Source organism: Somniosus microcephalus, chromosome 29 (assembly GCF_052327205.1).
Source record: "Somniosus microcephalus isolate GS21.2 chromosome 29, FLI_Smic_1.0, whole genome shotgun sequence".
Classification (NCBI taxonomy): Eukaryota; Metazoa; Chordata; class Chondrichthyes; order Squaliformes; family Somniosidae; genus Somniosus; species Somniosus microcephalus.
Genome location: NC_141015.1, coordinates 29,071,420 through 29,094,384, shown reverse-complemented (window position 1 = coordinate 29,094,384; position 22,965 = coordinate 29,071,420). Strand labels below are relative to the sequence as shown.

The following is a 22,965-nucleotide window of genomic DNA, read 5'->3' as shown; positions in this document are numbered from 1 at the left end:
AAATGATCCATTTTATGTCCCATACTTCACACTTGCATCTTTTTTCAGCAGACATTCAGTTGCACATCACAGTATGACACACACCTCCTGGGGCTAGATATTAAAATGTATCTGCGATCATTTTTCCCCATTGTAATTACCTATTCCAGTCATTAACAATGATCACTTTTACTGTGACCTAATCTGAACAATATCCTTCATTTCTTTTTAATGAGACCTTTTTTTTCTTTTGATATTATTCTGGTTTTGAGCACTGATAGTGAATAATAATAATAATGGCTATTATAAATACCCAGAATGGCTGCCATAAAATGTTTATATTTGAATAAGAGTCTAGAAAAATTGGCACAAAATAAATATAGAAACTTTCAGTGACTATTTCAAAGTCTCGCTTGGAATGCTAATACCCGGTTTCCTCCGGGTGCTCTGGTTTCCTCCCACAGTCCAAAGATGTGCGGGTTAGGTTGATTTGGCTATGATAAATTGACCCTTAGTGTTAGGGGATTAAATACGTGGGGTTACGGGGATAGGGTGGGATATGTGTCGGTGCAGGCTCGATGGGCCGAAATGGCCTTTATCTGCACTGTGGGGATTCTGTGTGTGATTCTGTGTGTGATTGTTACTTACTTTTGATATAATCACTCAAGTTGCATGTGGAGCAACAATGCAACTTCCCTTTGGAGAGTTAAAGAGTTTACCTAAACAAGTTCCCTGTCCTTGATAATATATCTCTTGATATTGATCAACCTTATTTTAATCTGACAATAAAAACAGAAAATGCTGGAAATACTCAGCAGGTCAGGCAGCATCTGTGGAGAGAGAGAAACAGAGTTTCAGGTTGATGACCTTTCGATGAGGTTTCAGATTTCAAGCATCGCAGTATTCTGCTTTCATAAAAGATTGACAAGTTGGCTCCATCAGTTGAAAGAATATGTGACTTGTACAAAATGATTTTTATACCAGGTGCTGCATGATTTTCTTCATAAATTATTTTTTTCCCCAAATTAATTTCCTTCCCATTGCTCCTCTCTCTTGAAGGCATTGGCTTCCTGCTGAGGTATAGTTCCACAAGCACTGTTGTACCTTGCTAAAGTGGCTATTGACAGTGAATGTTGATAGACTATCTGAATGCAGGGGTCACGATAGCTCAGTCTGATCCCATCTTCACTCAAGATCCATGTGCATACTTACAAACGGGGGACAGTGATCACGAGTAGGACCCTGGCCGACATATCTCTTCCCTAACCCAGGAAAAGGGCAGATAATTATAGCACCCCTACCTGCCGCACCAGCTGTGATCAGCTAGTAAGGCACAGACAAGGGATCAAACCTGGGATTTTCCTGGTCTGTATGACTCAGCTATTCACTGGATAAACTCACTGAACCTTAAAAGGCAAGTTTAAAACGGTAATCCTCCACTTGCAAAACAGATGGAAACACATTACCATCAATCTAAAATAACTCACTTCAGATCTGATTCAACCATCCCATGCATGTCTACCTCTTGCTTCATGCTGAAACAATTCAATAAAATACAGTGCCTTGGAATCTGGGTTAGTTCCATTTTCCAAGATATAATAGTTGTCTGGCTACCCGTGGGAACCCACAACTCTCATCAATCTCAGATTAACATTCGAAGTCTATGTTTTCCTGTCCCTATAATAAGGTACAATTTTTAATATTAACTGGCAAGTTTACATGCTAAGCAATCTCTCCGAAATAACCTTGAATTTTTTTTGATTACTGGTAACGATTAATAATTATGGCTGCTAATTTATTTTGGAACGATATCATTAAATGAAAACAGTTGGACTCTAAACTAAGCATAAATATAAATGGATTTATGTTTTATAAGCAGTTCTATGTTGACAGCCACTCTATATATCTTTGATGTTTTGTATATCTCACGAGTGAGTGAATGTCATGAATGAGTTACAATATTTTAATCTACAAATATTACTCACAAATAGATCATAATTGACTTCTGAGAACTAAGGAAAAAAAACTGAAAAAAAATCTTTCCAAGCTACTTCGTAAAATAGTTCAAAGCTGGTACAGCATTAACAAGCTTATCATGGCAAAAACTTATTAGTTAACCAGCACCATAAACATTACAAACAATTAAGAAAATGCAAGTCCATCATACATCCACTACAGGTTCTACCATATTATGGTCACATGGATGGAATTAGCAATGTTACAAGATCATCCACTGGACTCAATATCCACCCTCTCCATCTGTGTTGTACCAAACTTGCCATCTTCCTGGCTCTTATGGATATGTAGAATTTGGTGACAACTGGACCAGCTTTTTGGTATGGAATGAATGGGCTTTTCTGTAATGTGCCTCTGGTGAATAGCCTGCAACCACTGACTCGCACATGACTGATGGCCACTTGAGTGAGGTACAGGAAGGTAACAGACATCCTGGAACAGCCAAGAGTCAATGTAATTAGGAGAGAATAAAATTGACAAGCGAAAAATATTTGAAACTTCGTTCACCAGCATTGGTTTTCATTTGTAGCCAGCTAAGGAAATGCAAGCACCTCATTTGGTTTTCTGATCATGAAATAATCTTATTACAATGGCACCCAAAGCTCCGATTAAGAAATTGTTTTCATCACTTTCTACTTTAGGCACAATTTTGCTCATGCTATTTCCAGATCATGAACTTCATTATAATTACATTTGAACATCAGATTCACAGTCTACCAATAGAATTTGATGCACTGGAATTTTCTGGGTACACATCTTACAATGCATTGAGAGGCACATGCCTCTATGTTGGCAAGGTCTTCTCTCATCATCTTCCCATGCACCAAAACTACTCCAAGGCATTCTATCTCACTGCTTTGATATGGAAATATAGTTAGACTAAGTGAAGACATGCTGAAAGGAGGCAGTAAATATACCTGGTCCAGGCAGTTTCTGACACCTAAGAACAAAGCAAATTCTTCTCAATAAGCAAATGTATTTGAGGAAATCCCAAATTCCTTGTCAAGAGGATGGTAATCATTATGAATTATTTCAATCATCAGAGAGTATGACTAGGGGAAACACCCTTCCACCCACTCTACTCCACCACACCACATCCCCAACCCCCCAGCCAGCTGTCTGAAAGAGTTGTTTACTTGTTTAGACTAAACATAAAGCCTATTGGAATATTTGAGAAGCCTATTAATGGCTGTGGCAATCACAGCTGATTAGTTCATATCTGCCCCTTTTCTGCACTGGATAATCAGTCTACCCACAGACTTTCAAAACAAAGAACTACTCAAAAACATCAGCAATGATTCCAATTAAAAGTCCCAGTACATTAGTCTAGCTGGAGATACACATGAGATATAACACAAAAATATGTCCTAACACCATGCAGGGTGGAGTCCACATTCATCACACAAGCTTTAAAAGGTTATGTTGATTTGTTCCATAATAAAGTAATTTCACTATTAAAGGTATATTTTCAAATTATGTTTCCATAGGTTCCATGAAATAAACATTCAACAGTACATGTGTGCAGCCCTAATACAATGTGCTAGAACTGTAACAAGTGCATTGTAATAAGAACATAAGACGTAGGAGCAGGAGTAGGTCATTTGGCCTCTCGAGCCTGCTCCGCCATTCAATAAGATCATGGCTGATCTGATCTTGGCCTCAACTCCACTTCCCTGCCTGCTCCCCATAACCCTTGACTCCCTTATCGTTCAAAAATCTGTCTATCTCCACCTTAAATATATTCAATGACCCAGCCTCCACAGCTCTCTGGGGAAGAGAATTCCAAAGATTCACAACCCTCTGAGAGAAGAAATTCCTCCTCATTTCCGATTTAAATGGGTGTTCCCTTATTCTGAAATTATGCCCCCTAGTTCGAGATTCCCCCACGAGGGGAAACATCCTCTCTGCATCTGCCCTGTCAAGCCCCTTCAGAATCTTATATGTTTCAATTAGATCGCCTTTCATTCTTCTAAACTCCAGTGTATAGGCCCAACCTGCTCAACCTTTCTTCATATGACAGCCCCTTCGGAATCAACCTCGTGAACCTTCTCTGAACTGCCTCCAATGCAAGTATATCCTTCCTTAAATAAGGAGACCAAAACTGTACTGGAGTACTGCGTACAGTTTTGGTCTCCTTATTTAAGGAAGGATATACTTGCATTGCATATAATGAATCGTGCCATTCAAAGGAGGTCCTCTAGAATTTCACTCACTTCATAACTTTCTAAATTCTGATACCTTCCGAATTTTACTTACCATTGATTTTGTTTTTCTAATCTGTGTGATAACTTATACAATTAAAAAAATAGTAACATGGATTTTAATTATATTAAATAACAACAGAAAATGCTGGAAACACTCAGCAGGTCAGGCAGCATCCGTGGAGAGAGAAACAGAGTTAACGTTTCATGTCTGTGACCCTTCGTCAGAACTGGAAAAAGTTAGGGATGTAACAGGTTTTAAGCAGGTGCAGAGACAGGGAAAGGGGAGGGGGGAGGGGAGGAAGGAACTAAAGGGACGGTCTGTGCTAGAATGGAAGGCAGGAGAGATTAAGGCCTAGAAATTCAGTTGGGCGCGCCAGCCGTTAGCGCCTTAGGAGTAGATGATCTCGAGCGCTAGGCGCTTAGCGCCCGGGCGCAGCGCGATCTGCGCCTCGCCCCAACTTCAGTACACATTTAGTGCCGGCGCAAAGTCTTAACGCGCGCCCTGCTGCGCGCGCAGATCATGACGTCATTTCCTAGTGCAACGCCCTTTGTGCGCCCCGATCCGGAACTTCACTCGCGCCGGCCCATTGTGCGCCGGGCGGCCCTAACGACTGTGAAGTGGAACGGTACACAGCCGAGGCGGGCCGTGGGGAGTGCTAATTAAAGGGCACTTACCCTGCACTATAAAGGCCAGCCATTTTGCAGCATTCACTCTTGTGCAACGGTTTTTTGGAGAGAGACCAAGGAGGAGAGCTTACTGGTTTGGACCAACACTAGGACAGGTGTTTTTGGCTCAGGCCAGAGCTTAGCAATTATCTTTGCCTTCATTGAGAGCTCAGTGTTTGCCAGCATATAATGGGGGCTGCATTGGGTGCCAACGCTGACTTTCAGCCTTATGCCAGAAGGGCTTACAGACGCCGTGAGAGAGTGGCAGCCCTGGCTAGACGCAGAGGGGGCAACAGGCATCGCCAACTGAGGCCTTACCCACCCAGGGTATACCGCCAGCAGTCCTCCTATCTGACCATGTCTGCCGCGAAGTGTGTTAGGAGGTTGTGATTCAGAAGGGAGGTGGTTGCAGACATCTGCCAGCTGCTTCACAGAGATCTACAGCCACAGCTGATGCGCAGGACGTCTCTGTCGGTGGCAGTGAAGGTGACGGTGGCTCTCAACTTCTATGCCACCGGCTCCTTCCAATCCGCTGCTGGGGACATCGCTAACATCTCCCAGTTCGCCGTGCATTGCTGCATCCGCCAGGTGACCGATGCCCTTTTCAGAAGGAGTCATCAATTCATCTCCTTCCCCATGACCCTGGACAAGCAGCAGCAGCGTGCAGTGGGATTTGCAAGAATAGCGGGCTTCCCCATGGTGCAGGGCGTCATTGACTGCAAGCATGTGGCTTTGCGGGCACCTCTGGAGTATGCCGAGGATTACCGCAACCGGAAGGGCTACCATTCCCTCAACGTACAGCTGGTGTGTGACCACAGGCAGCGCATCCTAGCTGTCAATGCCCGCTTTCCAGGCAGCAGCCACGATGCCTTTATCCTGCGACAAACAACTGTGGCTGACATGTTCCAGGCACAGCCTCACCCAAGAGGATGGCTTATCGGAGACAAAGGCTATCCTTTGTGTACCTGGCTCATGACCCCGCTCCGCGCGCCCACGACCCCTGCTGAAGAGGCATACAACGAGAGCCATCAAGCAACTAGGAACATCATAGAACAAACAATCGGCGTCCTCAAGCAACGGTTCCGCTGTCTCGATCGCTCCGGGGGAGCCCTCCAGTATTCACAGGAGCGAGTCTCCCAATTCGTTGTCGTTTGCTGCATGCTGCACAACCTGGCTATCCGCAGGACTCAGGCACTGCCACCTCACGTTGGACCACCACCTCAGGAGGAGGAGCAGGAGGAGCATGAGGAGGAGGAGGACGAGGAGTACCAGCCCAGGAGGGAGGCAGAAGGTCCAAGGGCCGCCCGTCGGCGGCTTATTGAACGTCACTTCTAGGCCCCCTGTCAGGGAATGGCTTGCGCCAATGAAAGAACATGATTGCAGCCGCTCCGCAAGCCCTCAGCCGGTTAAGGCAACAAACACTTCAAAGATCAAACATGGACAATGTTAATAAATAAAATGCTTTATTGTACAAACTCAGGGCCCTTCCCACATGAAAACCAAAAACAGACGAAACCCCCAAAAAACACTCAAACACATTACTCGCTCCCACAACCTGGAGAGGATTAACAAAACAGTGCAACTAAAATGGCCGTCATCCTCGGCCTTCGTAAAAAACAAACATCACATCCTCGGCCTTCAAAAAACAAACATCCAATTCTCGGCCTTCAAAAAACAAACATCCAATTCTCGGCCTCAAAAAACAAACACAACTGGCCACACATTCGACTTTTTGGCCCGCTAGGGCAATGCCTTGGCCATCTTTGTGTGGCCCCTGCCCGCCCTGCTGCTCCTCCTCAAAGTAAGGCCATTGGCTGCTGCAAGGCTGGGGGCAGGCTCCTGAGGGGCACATGTCGTGACGGCAGATGCCCTTGGGGGTCGGCCTAGTCGAGGTCTGGCCGTCGAGCGGGTGGCTGTTGAATGCTGCAGCTGTGGCTGGCCAGCATCAGTCGCTACAGCAGCTCCTGGCAGCTCCACTGGGGGAGTGGCAGTGGCGGCTGGAGGAATGGGGGCAAGCTGGCGGATGGCAGGCGCTCGCTGGTCACCTGAGACACTGGCACTCGCCCGGGCCAGCACTGCAGCATGCGCACCAATCTGCCGAGGGACAGACCGCTGTGCTGCTGCAGCGCGCCGGGTGCCCTGGCGATGCCTGGCTGACACAGCGAGTTTGGCAGCAGTGAGTGCCCGTGTTGCCCTGTTCAGTGACCTCATCAGAGCACCCAGTGACTGCACGGACCCACTGATCAGCTGCCCACTCGCTGCCTGAGCTGCCCCGAATGCCGCCCGACTCGCTGCCTGATCTGCCCCGAATGCCGCCAAACTGATGGCCTGTGAGGCCCCGACGTCGGTCACACTCCGAGAGAGGGACTCGATGGCCTCAGGCAACCGTGCCACTACCCCCATGAGCTCCGTGTGCCGGCGCTCCGAGTCCGCGGACAAGTCCTCGAGGCGTTCCATCTCCTCGGCGAAGACCATCTCCGGACTGGAGGCCGGACTCTCCCTCTGGGGAGAAGGCCGCCGAGCTGGCCGACCCTTCCTGCGTTGCTGGACGCCGCTGGGCCCAGCAATTGGACTCCCCTCTGACCCTTCCCCCCTCTGGGGAGAAGGCCGCCGAGCTGGCCGACCCTTCCTGCGTTGCTGGACGCCGCTGGGCCCAGCAATTGGACTCCCCTCCGACCCTTCCCCCCTCTGGGGAGAAGGCCGCTGAGCTTCCACCCCCCTCCCGCGTTTCTGCAGGCCGCAGGTCCCATGAGCTCCCCTCCCCTCCGACACTTCCGCCACGCTCCCCTCCAGGGAAGACGTGTCCCCTACATTCGCATGGGTTGCCGCGGCTGAGGGTTCCCCTGATGGGCCGCCTTCCTCTTGCTCCTCCTCCTCCTCCTCTTCTGAGGGGCTGTCACTGGCAAGTTCAGGGACCTCCTCCTCACCATCTGAAAGCAGGAAGGCACAAGAGTAGCTTTAGAGTGAGGAGAGGGCGTCAGCGAGGGATGCATGAGTGGTGGCATTCAGCGCATTGGTCGGACAGTGGCAAAGGATGTAGATCTGATGCGCAAGTGGGACGAGAGAGGTCCAAAAGGTGATGTCCTTACCATTGGTGCCCAGAACAGGGTCGGCATCTCCACATGCAACGGGGCCAATCACCCGGCCACCCATGATGCGCTCCACGCGATGTTGCAGCTTGGTGAGCGGCTGGATCTGGGGTCGGCCTCCCCCGGTCGCAGTCCGGCTCTTCTTCTTATTGGCCAGCTTGGCCTGCAAGAGAAAGGACGGCCTCTAAGTACAGTGTGTCGCCCTGATCTTGTGTGCACTGCCTCCCATGGTGGAATAGCCTGGCCAGTGTGTTAAGTGCAGAATGTGCAATTGATGTTCATGCCTGTCCCATAGCTGCTGCATGAGGGCTGGCCATTAGGGCTTTCAGGTCCCTTTGCCCATAATGTGAGGTGCACATGCAAGGATGAGGAGGACACTGGAAAGGGTACTCACCCTGACAATCCGAGTGAGGTCATTAAACTTTTTGCGGCATTGGACACCGCTCCTGGGGACCTCGCTGTTGGCTGACACCTTGCTGGCGACATGCCTCCAGGCTCTCCGGTAGACGCGGCCCGGCGCCTTCCTGCCATTGTCCGGGTACAAAATATGGCGCCTCTTCTCCACAGCACCAACCAGCACACTCAGATCAAGCTCTGAGAAGCGCTGCGCTCGTTCACGGGCCTTCTGCATGGCTTCAGGCGCTATTTGGGTCCAGCAGCAGTGTTCAGGCCTAGCTGGAGGGCTCCACTATCCAGGGCGTGGCAGCAGACCAAGTCGACCCTTCCCCCTTAAGAGCTGGCCGGCGCCAGGGTGTCTGCTGTCAATCACGAGATGGCCGCACCTGCGCTGCGCCCGGCCTCGGCGCTCTCGCTCAGCACCTCCGGCTTAGCGCCTAAAGAGAGGCGTGCAGCGCCAGTTTTAGCGCTTGAGCAAACTCTTACGGCGAAGCTAATGAATATCGGAGAAGTGGCCTCGGTTTTGCGCCGGGCGCAAACTTTAGCGGCCGCCCGACTTTACCGCCCCAAAAGTGGCTACAATGAATTTCTAGGCCTAAATGTTGCAAATGGGATTTATTTATTTCAGATTTCCAGCATCTGCAGTAGTTTGCTTTTGTTTTAATTATATTAGTTCCTTAAGATTTCTGCAACATTTTAAATGAGAGTAAAAAAATGTCCAAGTTGCATCTTCAAAATAATATATTACACATACCCGTGAAGATGACTATGAAATAATGTTTTAGCGTGAAGAAGAATGTGCTTCAATTCCCATTGAAACATCGTCGATGCAGCATTAAAAGAAATTTCAACAAATGAACAAATATGGAGAGGAAGCACAATACCGCATGGGGTACAGAGAAATCCAACTTTAGACAGCCAATTTCTTATTATTAACAAGCAGTGAGCCTGTACCCGCTGAGATTATGCTGCAACTTTGTGATAGTGTTAGTCAGTATCCACTGCATCTCACGACAATCACAGTAGTTGTTGGGCCAGTATTGGTGATTCTGAGAATTTGGCATCATGACAATCAAAGGGATTGAGGCACAGCCATAGATGACTTGCTCCCAGAATCCCAGAGATACCCAAATCAGGTCCATTTTGTGGGATCTTGGGGTCTTTTCCAAACAATGAGCTGCAACATCATGAAAAAATAATACAAATTGCAAAATTTCTCTCATAATTGACTCAAGTGGAGTAGCTGCAGAGAGTCTCAATAAACATGATGTTGAGATTATTGGCATTATAATTGTCAGTATATTTTGAATTTCACAAGCATCATGAACTTGATTAGGGTGAGCAGGAAGGAGAACATGACCAGACAGAAACTATGATATGAGCATGACTTTTCTGCACCCATTTGACAAAGTAGTACTGAAATGGTGCAACCTTTTTAAAGGTAGAGTAGGCTTGCTAAGCAGTTTTTACCTGATGTGCATTGATTAAGTTATAAATTGAGATGACGCAAGTTGTCCCACATATCTCTTCCTATCCTCGCCCCATCAATGAACAGCATACATTATCTCCATACATATTTCAACTGTGACTAAGGAGCAAGGATGTCTTGCAGCAGTTGTACAGGGCCTTGGTGAGACCACACCTTGAGTATTGTATGCAGTTTTGGTCGCGGTATTTGAGGAAGGATGTTCTTGCCATGGAGGGAGTGCAGCAAAGATTCACCAGACTGATACCTGGGATGGCAGGAATGACGTACGATGAGGGATTGGGTCAATTGGGCTTATATTCGCTGTAGTTTAGAAGAATGAGAGGGGATCTTATTGAAACTTATAAAATTCTAACAGATATGATGATATTTTTTCCCCTACTGGGATTACTCACATCTTCAGTGTAGGATTTGTTCTAATTAACACCGTCTACAACATCAGTATTAACCACCATCATTTATTATCCGCAGTATTCCTGAACACTATTGGGGAGTGCAGCATTTGCACCAGGTCGAACTGCACAGTGGCACCCAGTTGAGGCTGCTGAGATCATATTATACAATGCCAGCACCAAGACAATCATAACCCAATATTTAACACAAACGTCATTATCCATCCTATCCAGATGGTTCTGAAGTGAAGGTTTTGGTCCCTAAATGATACAAACCAGGAATGTCCTGGGTTCAAGCCACAGTCTGTTCTAAGTTACCTGATCTCAGCTGCCCAATAGCAGTGGTGCTACAATTGGTCCAGCGGAGAGGGGTGGAAATCACCCTAGATTTGCTCTTCCTTTGCTACACTGTGGCCATTACTGAATGGATCTCTTCGTGAACATTAGCTGAGGGCAGGATTAGACACAGCTCTGATGTCCTCAGAGTTGGTTGGCCTGCTAACTTTCATTGTAAAGGCGCATATATAAATAAAGGGCAGTTATACAAGGCACCCAGCATTCATGGACACAAACAACTCTGAGGGAGTGAACAATTTCAGGAGAGGGGAGAAAATTGGATGGAAAAAAAGGTTTAGAAAAATTGCAGGGGGGGTGGGGGGGGGAGGTGGACGGGACTTTGATTACCCAAAAAGAGTCTGGCACAGTGAATGCTGGTCTTAGTTACGGGCTCAATCCTAAATTTCATATAATTACCATTGGCATTGCCTCACCTGCATAGAGGCAAGGTGAGCAGATTATCTGCCAGATTTTATTTCACTATTTTTATTTCATACCATCCTGTGTATCAAAGTAACCAAAGAGATTCCTGCACTAGGGATCAGGAACTTGGGAAGAATCAAGGTATACAGTGGGCTACAGACTATAATGCCCTCTCTACAAAAATATAGGAAAAAATGAAAGTATAACTATTTTTCAAATTTGGCTAATTTTAAGATTGTGTCCCCTTATTTTGGATTCACTCCACCAGAGGAAGTAGCTTCTCCGTATCTATCCTACTGAATCTCTTTATTATTTTAAACACCTCAATTAGATCACCCCTCAGCCATCTAAATTCATGGGAACACAAGCCAAGTTTATGCAACCTGCCTCATATTTTAACCCTTTAAGCCCTGGTATCATTTTGGAGAATCTGCACTGTACCCCGTCCAATACCCTTCTTGAGGTGCGGTGCTAAAACTGAACGCAGTATATAAAATGGGGTCTGAGCAAGGTCCTGTATAACTGAAGCATCACTTGCTCCCCTTTGTATTCCAGCCCCTTGAGATAAAGGCCATTAGCCATTCTGAAGAAGTGCATTTTCAAATAAATGCATTCATTTTCTATAAAACCTTACAATTATTTGATTACATACATATGGGAGTGTGAACACACTCCACCCTCATTACAAGGTATGCAGTTATCCCTGTCAATAGGCCACATGAGCCTAGGCTTGTGGTTTGTTTAATGTTATATTCCATTCTATTTACACAGCTAACAACACACAAATGTTTGGGCTCCCAAGGACCAAGTTATAATGAGTGGTGTATATCATACATTGTTGCATAGAAGAAAGTTAGTAAAGTTGTGGTTATACCATTGGAGAATGTCAAGTGCAGCCAACAAGAACCACATTACATTGCTTGGCTGCCTGTAGAAAGCATGCTTACATGCATACACAGAGCATCGCTTGTGACTAGTCAATTTTTAAATATATTTTGAATGCAGAGAGGGAATCATGTGTAAAGAGTTGAGAAAAAAAGACTTGTACTTATATAGCGCCTTTCATGACCACCGGACATCCCAAAGCGTTTTACAGCCAATGAAGTACTTTTGCAGTGTAGTCACTGTTATAATGTAGGAAACACAGCAGCCAATTTGCATACAGCAAGCTCTCACAAACAGCAATGTGATGATGACCAGATAAACTGTTTTAGATGTTGATTGAAGGATAAATATTGGCTAGGACACCGGGGATATCTCCCCTGCTCTTCTTCGAAATAGTGTCATAGGATCTTTTACGTCCACCTGAGCGAGCAGACGGGGCCTCGGTTTAACATCTCATCTGAAAGACGGCACCTCCAACAGTGCAGCACTCCCTCAGTACTGCACTGAAGTGTCAGCCAAGATTTTTGTGCTCGAGTCTCTGGAGTGGGACTTGAACCCACAACCTTCTGACTCAGAGGTGAGGGTGCTACCAACTGAGCCACAGCTGTCACTGCGGGGGGCGGGGGGTAGAAGTCAATTCTGGAATTTGGAACATGAGGCAAAACAGGATATAATGTATTCCCAAAAACCAGCTCCTGTTCTGTTACTCTCCCTCCCAACCAAGGGTTGTACTTATGTTTGAGAATGCAGAGTGCTAGTTTTCTCCAAACATGAAAAAAATGGCAGTAAATCTGTAAAGACCAATGGACTTCTAAACACTTTTTCCAGCTCCCTTGGCACCACATCTGTTATACACCACACCATGCTAAGGTAAAGCAGTATGAAACCGCTTTCCTGAGGGGCTCTCATGACTGCTTTCCAGTGTCAGACTGGGGCCTGAATCAGAGTTATGCTGCCGTGTTTTCATCGAATGGTAATGTAACTGGACTCTAAATGAACATAATCCTCTGTATATCCATATAAGTTCTGCTTCACAGACTATGTATTGGATATTTACCTATGATTGTTGTCAACTATTTTGACTTTTGAAACTTAAAATACAAAAACAAGGATTGCCATGACTGTATTCTTTTTACCTCATAAATGCCATACTGTCTCACGGAAGGAAGAACTACAAGGCTTGAAAACAAATAACAAAAATATCCAATTATGCCATCAACTCTGCTACAAAAATCCAATTATCTGCAGGTCTGGCCACAGCTGCAGTAATTGGTGACCTGCACTTTTGGTCAGCAGACAATCGGGATGATGAAGGCAATTAAACACAAAGTCTATACATGCCCTGCAGAGGTTATTGTGGCTGCTATATCAGACCTCATCAATTTCAAAATAAAAAGAATGGAAGCTGCCTCCATATTTCTTCAACCGTGGTTGCAACCAAAATGTTAGTGAGGTGATCATAAGGTAAATTATGTCAATGGAATGACAAATGCAGGCTTTGCAAAAACAGAGAGGAATAATTACAGGCCCAGGATATAATTGAGCAATTTGATTGTCCTGCACTTGAGCTGTCGTTTTGATGTGAAGTGCTGTCACACCCGGCAACACTACTAGAATCGGACAGGCCCCGTCCACTTTGATCTATGCTTACGCAAATGAAATGAGGTCAAAATCTGGTCATTAGAAACTCCCTTATGTGATTAAGGCTTTCAACTTTACAGGAGATTTTTTATCAGTGATCACGAAGCACAAATTGTCAATGCTTTGAGAAGGAAAAAACATGTAAACAAGAGGCAACAAAGTAAAAAGGTGCATTAGATAGAGGGAGGTGTTAGAGTCAGAGACCTGCTTCCTTAAAGATAAGTATGATTTAAATTTATACTGGCTGAACAAACAACAAAACAAAATACCAAATCAGTTAAATAGAGGGCAAATACATGCACACATATATATTTTTATTACAATATTGCATTTAGAAACTCGCAGATTAATAAAGTGTATAATATGTTAAAAGAGCAATATAAAAGGCACTTTTCCTGCTCATCTTTAACTGTTTTATGTGTCTGTGATCATGTGCAGCAATATAGAAAGATTGCATGCATGACCCCTTGTCTTACCATATCATCTTTGGGTTTCACCACTTTCATGAAGGCACCCCTTGTTTTTGCTTCTACATATTCTATTTTTGTAACTTTTCTTGCATCCAGGAACTTCAGATTTGGCAATTTGTGAAGGACGAAATACCTGGAAAGGGAAGCATCAAAGAGGTCTTGGTAAGTAAAGTTGCATGTCCACCAAAAACAGTCAAGAGCAGAAGTCCACAGGACTAAGAAAAACAGTAAAATAAACAACCAAATGAAGATAATGATTGGAAAATGAGTCCAGATTGCATATTGCAATAGGAACAAAAGTCTGATAGACAAAAGGTGTAAAATGAAGATAAGAGCATGCAAGGGACACCTCAGATTTTAAGACACCACAAGATACAAAGAAGAAAGAACTTGCATTTATTTAGCACCTTTCACAAATCAGGATATCCCAAAGGGTATCACAGCCAATGAAGAACCTTTGAAGTGTAGTCACTGTTGTAATGCAGGGAAACACAGCAGCCAATCTGTGCACAGCAAGGTCCCACAAACAACGCTGACATGAATGACCAGATAATGTTTTTAATGGTGTTGGTTGAGGAATAAATGTTAGCTAGGACACTGAAAGAGAGTAGGGGAGGTCTCCCAAACAGTACCATGAGATGTTTCACAACCACCTGAGGGGGCAAATGGAGCCTCTGTTTAATGTCTCATCCAAAAGATGCCACCTCAGACAGTGCAGCACTCCCTCAGTACTGCACTGAAGTGTCAGCCTAGATTATGTGCTCACGACCTTGAATGCGACTTGAACCCACGATGTTCTGACTCAGAGACAAGAGTGCTACTGTGCCTCTAAGCTAAGGCAAATATGAAAGGTGTAGAAATCTAAAAATATTCCAGAGGAAAATCATCAATAGCATAGGTGGAAAGCAAAGTCACATTCTATCCAAGCAGTTAAAATTCACGAGGGCAACTCCAGTTCAACGCAAAGGAGTCCAAGTCTGGTGAAAGTTCTGCTCAAAACAGGAGTTTTCATAATTTAAGTTATTTTTCTCCCCATATGTTTTACATGACACTGTAGGAACGGCGGTTCCTATCAAAAAGACTGAGTTCGACTCAGGTAATTAAATTAATGAACTTTAATGAAACCAAACTCGTTTGGTTTCATTAAAACTGGAAACTGCGAGAACACATCAATAACAGGTCTACTCTCCTCGAGGGCTCCACGAGGACTGATCCTCTGGTCAGGAGACTGACGTCATGACATCATCACGTTCTTCCCGCCATTGGGGCATCACGTGACTAACGGCATGACGTCATCACGTTGAAACCGTGCTGTAAAGGTAACCTGTCATTGTACAGTCAAACAGTGTAATTAAAGGTACAGGCACAGACAGTAACTACATTGCTGTTAAAGGAATTATGTACAACCACTCTGAGTCCTTTGGTGGCTCCGCCACATGCGTCCCCCCAGAATTGTCTTTAACAGAAAAGGTGAGGCAAGGAGGAGGCCTGATGAGCCTGTCCGATCGACTTCGATACCCTGGTAGAGGAAGTTGACGACCGGTGGACGAGTTGGCAGTCGATGGCGGCTGAGCAGGTGTGGCGAGTGCAGTCGAGTTGTCAGGTGGCTTTGGTTGATCAGGTGCAGCGGCAACAGGCGGTCGGCCACGTTTGGATGGTTGAGCGACTACGACAGGGTGGTCCAGGTCCAGGTGAGCCGGCTTCAAGCGGTCCACCGAGATGTGATCCGGTTTCTCTCCGACGTCGACCAAAAAGGATTTGTCTCCTGGTTCGATGACGCGGAAAGGACCAGTGTAAGGGGGCTTGAGCAGATCTCGGTGAGCATCGTGTCGGATGAAGACATACTCCGCATTCTTCAGTCCCGGTGGCACGTAGGAGGTCTGCAAACCGTGATTGGACGTAGGTATCGGAGCGAAGCATCTGGCCGCTTCTTGGTGGCGAACGAGTTGCCGAGAGGCGGACCATGGCTCTGTGGGAGAAGGGAGGAAATCTCCTGGTACACGGAGCGGCTGGCCATTGACGAGTTCAGCCGAAGACGATTGTAGATCATCTTTGGGCACCGTACGGAGACCCAACAGGACCCATGGGAGTCTGTCCACCCATCCTGCGCCTTGAAGACTGGCCCGAAGAGAGGCTTTAAGCGACCTGTGGAATCGCTCGCAAAGGCCGCTTGCCTACGGATGATAGGCGGTGGTGCGATGAAGTTTGGTACCGAGCCCCGGAGCCACAGCGTTCCAAAGATCCGAGGAAAATTGTGGCCCGCGGTCAGAGGAGATGTCCGGCGGTACCCCGAAACGGGCGACCCAACAGGAGATGAATGCTCTAGCGACGTCTGCCGACGTGGTGGAAACCAAAGGCATTGCCTCTGGCCACCTAGTGGTGCGGTCCACTATTGTGAGGAGATGAGTATAACCCTGAGAAGGAGGAAGCGGCCCCACGAGGTCCACATGCACGTGGTCGAAACGACGCCCCGGAACAGTGAACGCAGCCACTGGAGCCTTGACATGACGCTGGACTTTGGCCTTCTGGCATACGCTGCAGGTATTAGCCCAGTCACGGACATCGATGTGCATACCTTTCCAGACGAACTTGGCTGACATAAGCCGTTGCGAAGCCTTCATCCCTGGGTGCGACAACCCGTGTATGGCATCAAAAACCCTCCGGCGCCATGCGACTGGCACTATGGGATGAGGAACTCCCATGGAAATGTCGCAAAGAAGCGTGGCACCTGCGGCCTGGAAGACGAAGTCGGTCGCTTGGAAGCTAGAGGGAACGGTTCGATATGACTGGACCTCCGAATCCGAAACTTGATCAGCCGCCATGAGGGCGTAGTCGATTCCCAGGTGCACCGTGTGGACTGTCGCACGGGAGAGGCAATCTGCCACCAGGTTGTCCTTACCAGACACATGTTGAATGTCCGTGGTAAATTCGGAAATGAACGTCAAGTGACGTTGTTGACGAGCGGACCACCATTCGGTGGTCTTGGCCATGGCAAACGTAAGGGGTTTGTGGTCGACAAAAGCCGTGAAGGGGCGCCCCGCCAATAAAAACCGGAAATGGCGAATGGCGAGGAAAATGGCCAGTAGTTCCCTATCGAAGGTGCTGTACTTTTTTTCATTTGTTCGCAATTGACGGCTGAAAAACACCAGCGGTTGCCACATGCTGTTGACCCACTGTTCTTGCACCGCACCGATGGCGTAGTCTGACGCGTCGGTGGTAAGGGCGATAGTAGCACCTGGAAGTGGGTGCGCCAGCATGGTTGCGTTGGCCAAAGCATTCTTGGTGTCGCCGAATGGCACTTGGCCGGGTTGATGATTAAACCGTGTTGGCTGAGGCGCGTAAAGAGGGAACGCAAATGGGAGATGTGCTCCTCCTTGCTGGCACTGGCGATGAGTATGTCGTCAAGGTAGATGAAAAGGAAACGCAGGTCTCGAAGAACGGAGTCCATTAAATGCTGGAACGCCTGTGCTGCGTTCTTTAAGCCAAACAGCATCCGCAGGAACTCAAAGAGGCCAAAAGGGGTGATGACTGCGGTTTTCGGGACGTCTTGTGGGTGCACTGGCACCTGGTGATATCCTCGGACGAGGTCGACTTTAGAGAAGATAGAATTTCCCGCCAAGTGGGCCGAGAAGTCTTGGATATGCGGGATCGGGTACCGATCCAGAGTGGTGGCGTCGTTAGTCACCGCATGGCCACCAGCCGCCACCTGGTCTCGGCACGATGTGGAGAGGCGAAGACCAGGGACTCTTCGATCGCCTAATGATGCCGAGCTGCTCCATTGTGGCAAACTCCGCCTTTGCAGCTGCAAGCTTGCCAGGTTCGAGCCTTCTAGCCCGCGCATAAACCGGGGAGCCAGTCGTGGTGATGTGATGTTCAACACCATGTTTCGTTGCCGAAGAGGAGAAGGTGGGCCTTGTCAGCTCCGGAAACTCCCTGAGGAGCCGCGTGAAGTCATCTGGAGGAGGGAAAGCACAGGCAATGGAGCGCACCACGGAGGTACCGTGGAAGCACGGAATCGAGTGGAAGGTGGCCGTGTTGATCAGCCGTTGGTGCCGGACATCGACTAGTAGGCTGTTGGCACACAGAAAATCTGCCCCTAGGATAGGCTGTGAGACTGTAGCCGTGACGAAATCCCAAAAGAAGCGCTGACCGCCTAAACAGACTTCGACCAGCCGCTTTCGGAACATTTGAATAGCTGCGCCATTAGTCGCTACGAGGGAAAAACTGAGGTTCCCAGTCTGCGTGTCGAGCTTCGACGCAGGTAGAATGCTACACTGTGCCCCAGTGTCACAAAGGAAACGGCGGCCCGAGAGGGAATCAGTGATATAGAGGAGTTTCCCCGTAGAACCGACGGCCATCGCCACCGCGGAACGTTCGTTAGACTTGGTCATCCGTCGCCAGGGACGCCGCCTGCGCATTTTTTTTTTTTTTTTTTTCGGCGAATAACTGCAGGGGGAACGGCAGCATCGTGTTTTCACGCCAAAACGGGTGTGGTAGGAGCACCAGCCCGCTGTAGGAGAAGCTGGGACCACATCTGTGGGGGGTGGGCGCCTCGTGGCCGTGCAGCACTGCTGGGTAACCGTGAAAATCTTATTGGCTTCGACCGCAAGCTTGGCGCAGTCAGTAATGTCGGAGCTGGCTAGGGCAGCCTGAACCTGTTCAGGCAGTTGATAGAGGAAAAGCTCCCGGAAGATGAAACATTCCGGTTCAGCACCCAAGAGCGTGAGCATTTGGCTCATGAGCTCGGACGGTTTGGAGTCCCCGAGGCTGGGCAGCGTGATGAGCCGGCGAGCACGCTCCGACTTTGATAGCCCGAAAACCTGAAGCAACCGCGCCTTAATTGCATCATACTTGCTGTCAGTAGGAGGACTACCGATGAGGCTGATGATCCGTGATGCAGTTGCGCTGTCGAGGGCGGAGACCACGTAATAATAACGGGTCTGATCCGCGATGATGTTCCGAATGGCGAACTGGGCTTCAGCCTGGATGAACCAGGCATCTGGTTGTTGCTCCCAGAACTGTGGCAGTTTCAGCATGACGGCGTTCGTGTCCATGTCGAATCTTCCACGAAAATCGTTCGTAGAAGTCGGGGTCACCAATGTAGGAACGGAGGTTCCTATCAAAAAGACTGAGTTCGGCTCAGGTAATTAAATTAATGAACTTTAATGAAACCAAACGAGTTTAAACTGGAAACTGCTAGAACACATCAATAACAGGTCTACTCTCCTTGAGGGCTCCACGAGGACTGATTCTCTGGTTAGGAGACTGACGTCATGACGTCATCACGTTCTTCCTGCCATTGGGGCATCATGTGACTAACGGCATGACGTCATCACGTTGAAACCGTGCTGTAAAAGGTAACTAGGCATTGTACAGTCAAACAGTGTAATTAAAGGTACAGGCACAGACAGTAACTACATTGCTGTTAAAGGAATTATGTACAACCGCTCTGAGTCCTTTGGTGGCTCTGCCACAACACTATAATAACCCAAGGTACTTTTGTAGCCTTTGTACTGCATGTCAAATGTGCAACTGTCAGTTAAAAAACATCCTGCCTTCTTCAGGTTGTACATCTTAAAATCAAATGCCTTAAGAGAAATGTGTTCCTATGTACAAAGGTTGGAACAATAACAACTAAAATGTGAATATGAGAACACTTGTTGTTAAAAGTTTTAATTTGGAAAATCTCATTCCTATCAAAGGAAACAGATAGCATTTTGGGCCATAATTTGCTGTAGCAGGGCAACGAATGGTTAGACTTGCCCTTGTCCGTTAATCGCAATAATATTTGGCACCGCCAGTTGCTGAAAGTGTGAGCTGATAACGTCGCAAGCGAGGGGAAACCGGGCATTTGGGAGCTGAGTGAACAGAGCAAGCAACTGTGCATCTCCTTAACCAATCAAATTGAAGGATTGTGAAATTAACAGCGCAAGGTCTAAGAAGGAACTGTAAATTAGAGCGTGCGACTTCAATGCCAAATAAGTTAGAGAGAAATAAAGAGAGGGAAAGAAAGATCGGATTGAGAGAGAGAGAAAAAAGAGGCAGAAAGGGAAAGAAAAAACAAGTTTAATTTTAAATTTTACAGCTTGGCAGTACTTAACACTTATCACATCATTAAAAGGGTACATAGACTAAAATAGACAAAACTTAACTTTCTGAGGCGAGTTTAATTCATATCTACCATGCAAATACAGGAACTTCACTTGACGCAGACAGCGAGATGACATTTTTGCCAAGTTAACGGCAGAGTGGCGCAACTTGTCAGCAATTTTTGGATTTCCGTGTTTAATCTTGCATCTGCCCCTCACCTGAAGCTGCTGTAGCATTTGTGCATAAATAATGGCAGGTGCCATTAGCCTCGCTGTTATTTTGACAGTAAATTATGGCCCTATATATTTGGTACAGTCAGTCAGACTAGGCCAAAAACACTTTTTCAGTTGCCATATGGTTTAAAGACTGGAATTTCTTTCTTCAAAATTGTAAAATTGAAAGCTTTTAAAAACTAAACACAAACAAAATGGCTTTCCCAGAGAGAGTAAAATGCAATTGATAGATTACTTGAGGCTTCCACTTCAGTCACAATGTCGTAAGCTTGTGATACGTACAAGATTGGGTATTAGGTAACGAGAAAGGATTAATTAGCAATCTTGTTGTATGAGGCCCCTTGGGTCGGAGCGATCATAATATGATCGAATTCTTCATTAAGATGGAGAATGAAGTAGTTGACTCAGAGACTAGGGTCCTCAATTTAAATAAAGGAAACTACGATGGTCTGAGGAGTGAGTTGGGTAGGATTGATTGGGGAATGGCACTCAAAGGGTTGATGGTGGATTGGCAATGGCAAACATTCAAAGACCGAATGGATGAGCTATAGAATTTGTTCATCCCAGTTTGGCATAAAAATAAAACAAAAAAGGTGACTCAACCGTGGCTAACAAGGGAAATTAGGGATAGCATAAGATCCAAGGAGAGGACATATAAATTGGCCAGAAAAAGCAATAATCAACAAAGGAGGACAAAGGGATTAATTAAGAAAGGGAAAATAGAATATGAGAGTAAGCTTCCAGGGAACATAAAAACTGACTGTAAAAGCTTTTATAGATATGTGAAGAGAAAAAGATTGGTGAAGTCAAGCGTAGGTCCCTTGCAGTCAGAATCTGGGGAATTTATAATGGGGAACAAAGAAATGGCAGACCAACTAAATACATATTTTGGTTCTGTCTTCACAAAGGAGGACACAAATAACCTCCCAGAGATGCCGGGGAGCATAGGGTCTGATGAAAGGGTGGAACTGAAAGAAATCAGTATTTGTAGGGAAATGGTGTTAGGAAAATTGATGGGACTGAAGGCCGATAAATCCCCAGGGCCTGATAATCTACATCCCAGGGTACTTAAGGAAGTGGCCCTAGAAATAGTAGATGCATTGCTGGTCATCTTCCAGAACTCGATAGACTCTGGAACAATACCCATGGATTGGAGGGTAGCTAATGTTACCCCACTATTCAAAAAGGGTGGTAGAGAAAAAGCGGGGAATTATAGACCGGTAAGCCTGACATCGGTAGTGGGGAAAATGCTAGAGTCCATTATAAAAGATGTAATAGCAGAGCACTTGGAAAGCAGTGACAGGATCGGACAAAGTCAACATGGATTTACAAAAGGTAAATCATGCTTGACTAATCTACTGGAATTTTTTGAGGATGTAACTGGTAAAATAGATAAGGGAGAACCAGTGGACGTGGTGTATTTGGACTTTCAGAAGGCTTTCGATAAGGTCCCGCATAAGAGATTAGCGTGCAAAATTAAGGCACATGGGATTGGGGGCAAGGTATTGACTTGGATAGAGAACTGGTTGGCGGACAGAAAGCAAAGAGTTGGAATAAACGGGTCGTTTTCCGAGTGGCAGGCAGTGACTAGTGGGGTACCGCAAGGATCGGTCCTAGGACCCCAGCTGTTCACAATATATATTAACGATCTGGACGAGGGAATTGGATGTAATATCTCCAAATTTGCAGACGACACAAAGCTGGGTGGGAGGGTATGCTGTGAGGAGGATGTCGTGAAACTCCAGTACGATTTGGACAGGTTGGGTGATTGGGCAGAAACATGGCAAATGCACTATAATGTGGATAAATGTGAGGTTATCCACTTTGGTGGCAAAAACAGGAAGGCAGAGTATTATTTGAATGGCAATAGATTGGGAGAAGGGGAAGTGCAAAGAGACCTGGGTGTTCTTATGCACCAGTCGCTGAAGGTAAGCATGCAGGTGCAGCAGGCGGTTAAGAAGGCAAATGGTATGTTGGCCTTTGTAGCAAGAGGGTTCGAGTACAGGAACAAGGATGTCTTGCTGCAGTTGTACAGGGCCTTGGTGAGACCGCACCTTGAATATTGTGTGCAGTTTTGGTCGCCTTACCTAAGGAAGGACGTTCTTGCCATGGAAGAAGTGCAGCGAAGATTCACCAGGCTGATACCTGGGATGGCAGGAATGACGTATGAGGAGAGATTGGGTCGATTGGGCTTATACTCACTGGAGTTTAGAAGATTGAGAGGGGATCTCATCGAAACCTATAAAATTCTGTCAGGCCTGGACAGACTAGATGCAGGAAGGATGTTTCTGATGGCCGGGGAGTCCAGAACCAGGGGTCATAGTCTAAGGATAAGGGGTAAGCCATTTAGGACTGAAATGAGGAGGAATTTCTTCACCCAGAGAGTGGTGAACCTGTGGAATTCTCTGCCACAGAGGGCGGTGGAGGCCAGTTCATTAAATATATTCAAGAAAGAGTTGGATATATTTCTCAAGGCTAAAGGGATCAAGGGATATGGGGAGAAGGCAGGGACTGGGTACTGAATTTGGATGATCAGCCATGATCTCATTGAATGGCGGAGCAGGCTCGAAGGGCCTACTCCTGCTCCTATCTTCTATGTTTCTATGTTTCTAAGATAATGCGACCAAGAGAAACCCATCATCTGGAGTTGAACCTTGTT

The 22,965-nt window shown here is 46.6% G+C and overlaps 1 protein-coding gene across 4 annotated transcripts in view; it reads right to left on the bottom strand.

The window, feature by feature from the left end:
• lrmda (leucine rich melanocyte differentiation associated) overlaps positions 1 to 22,965 on the bottom strand; it is a 932,585-nt gene that overhangs the window by 270,957 nt on the left and 638,663 nt on the right. For all 4 annotated transcript variants that reach the window (XR_015074203.1, XM_085970486.1, XM_085970488.1 and 1 more), the window contains exon 5: positions 13,990 to 14,116. Coding sequence is in view for 3 of the 4 variants with exons in the window: in XM_085970486.1 (XP_085826612.1) it covers positions 13,990 to 14,116 (127 nt within the window). In the remaining variant the exon portion in view is untranslated. The remainder of the gene's footprint in view (positions 1 to 13,989; positions 14,117 to 22,965) is intronic.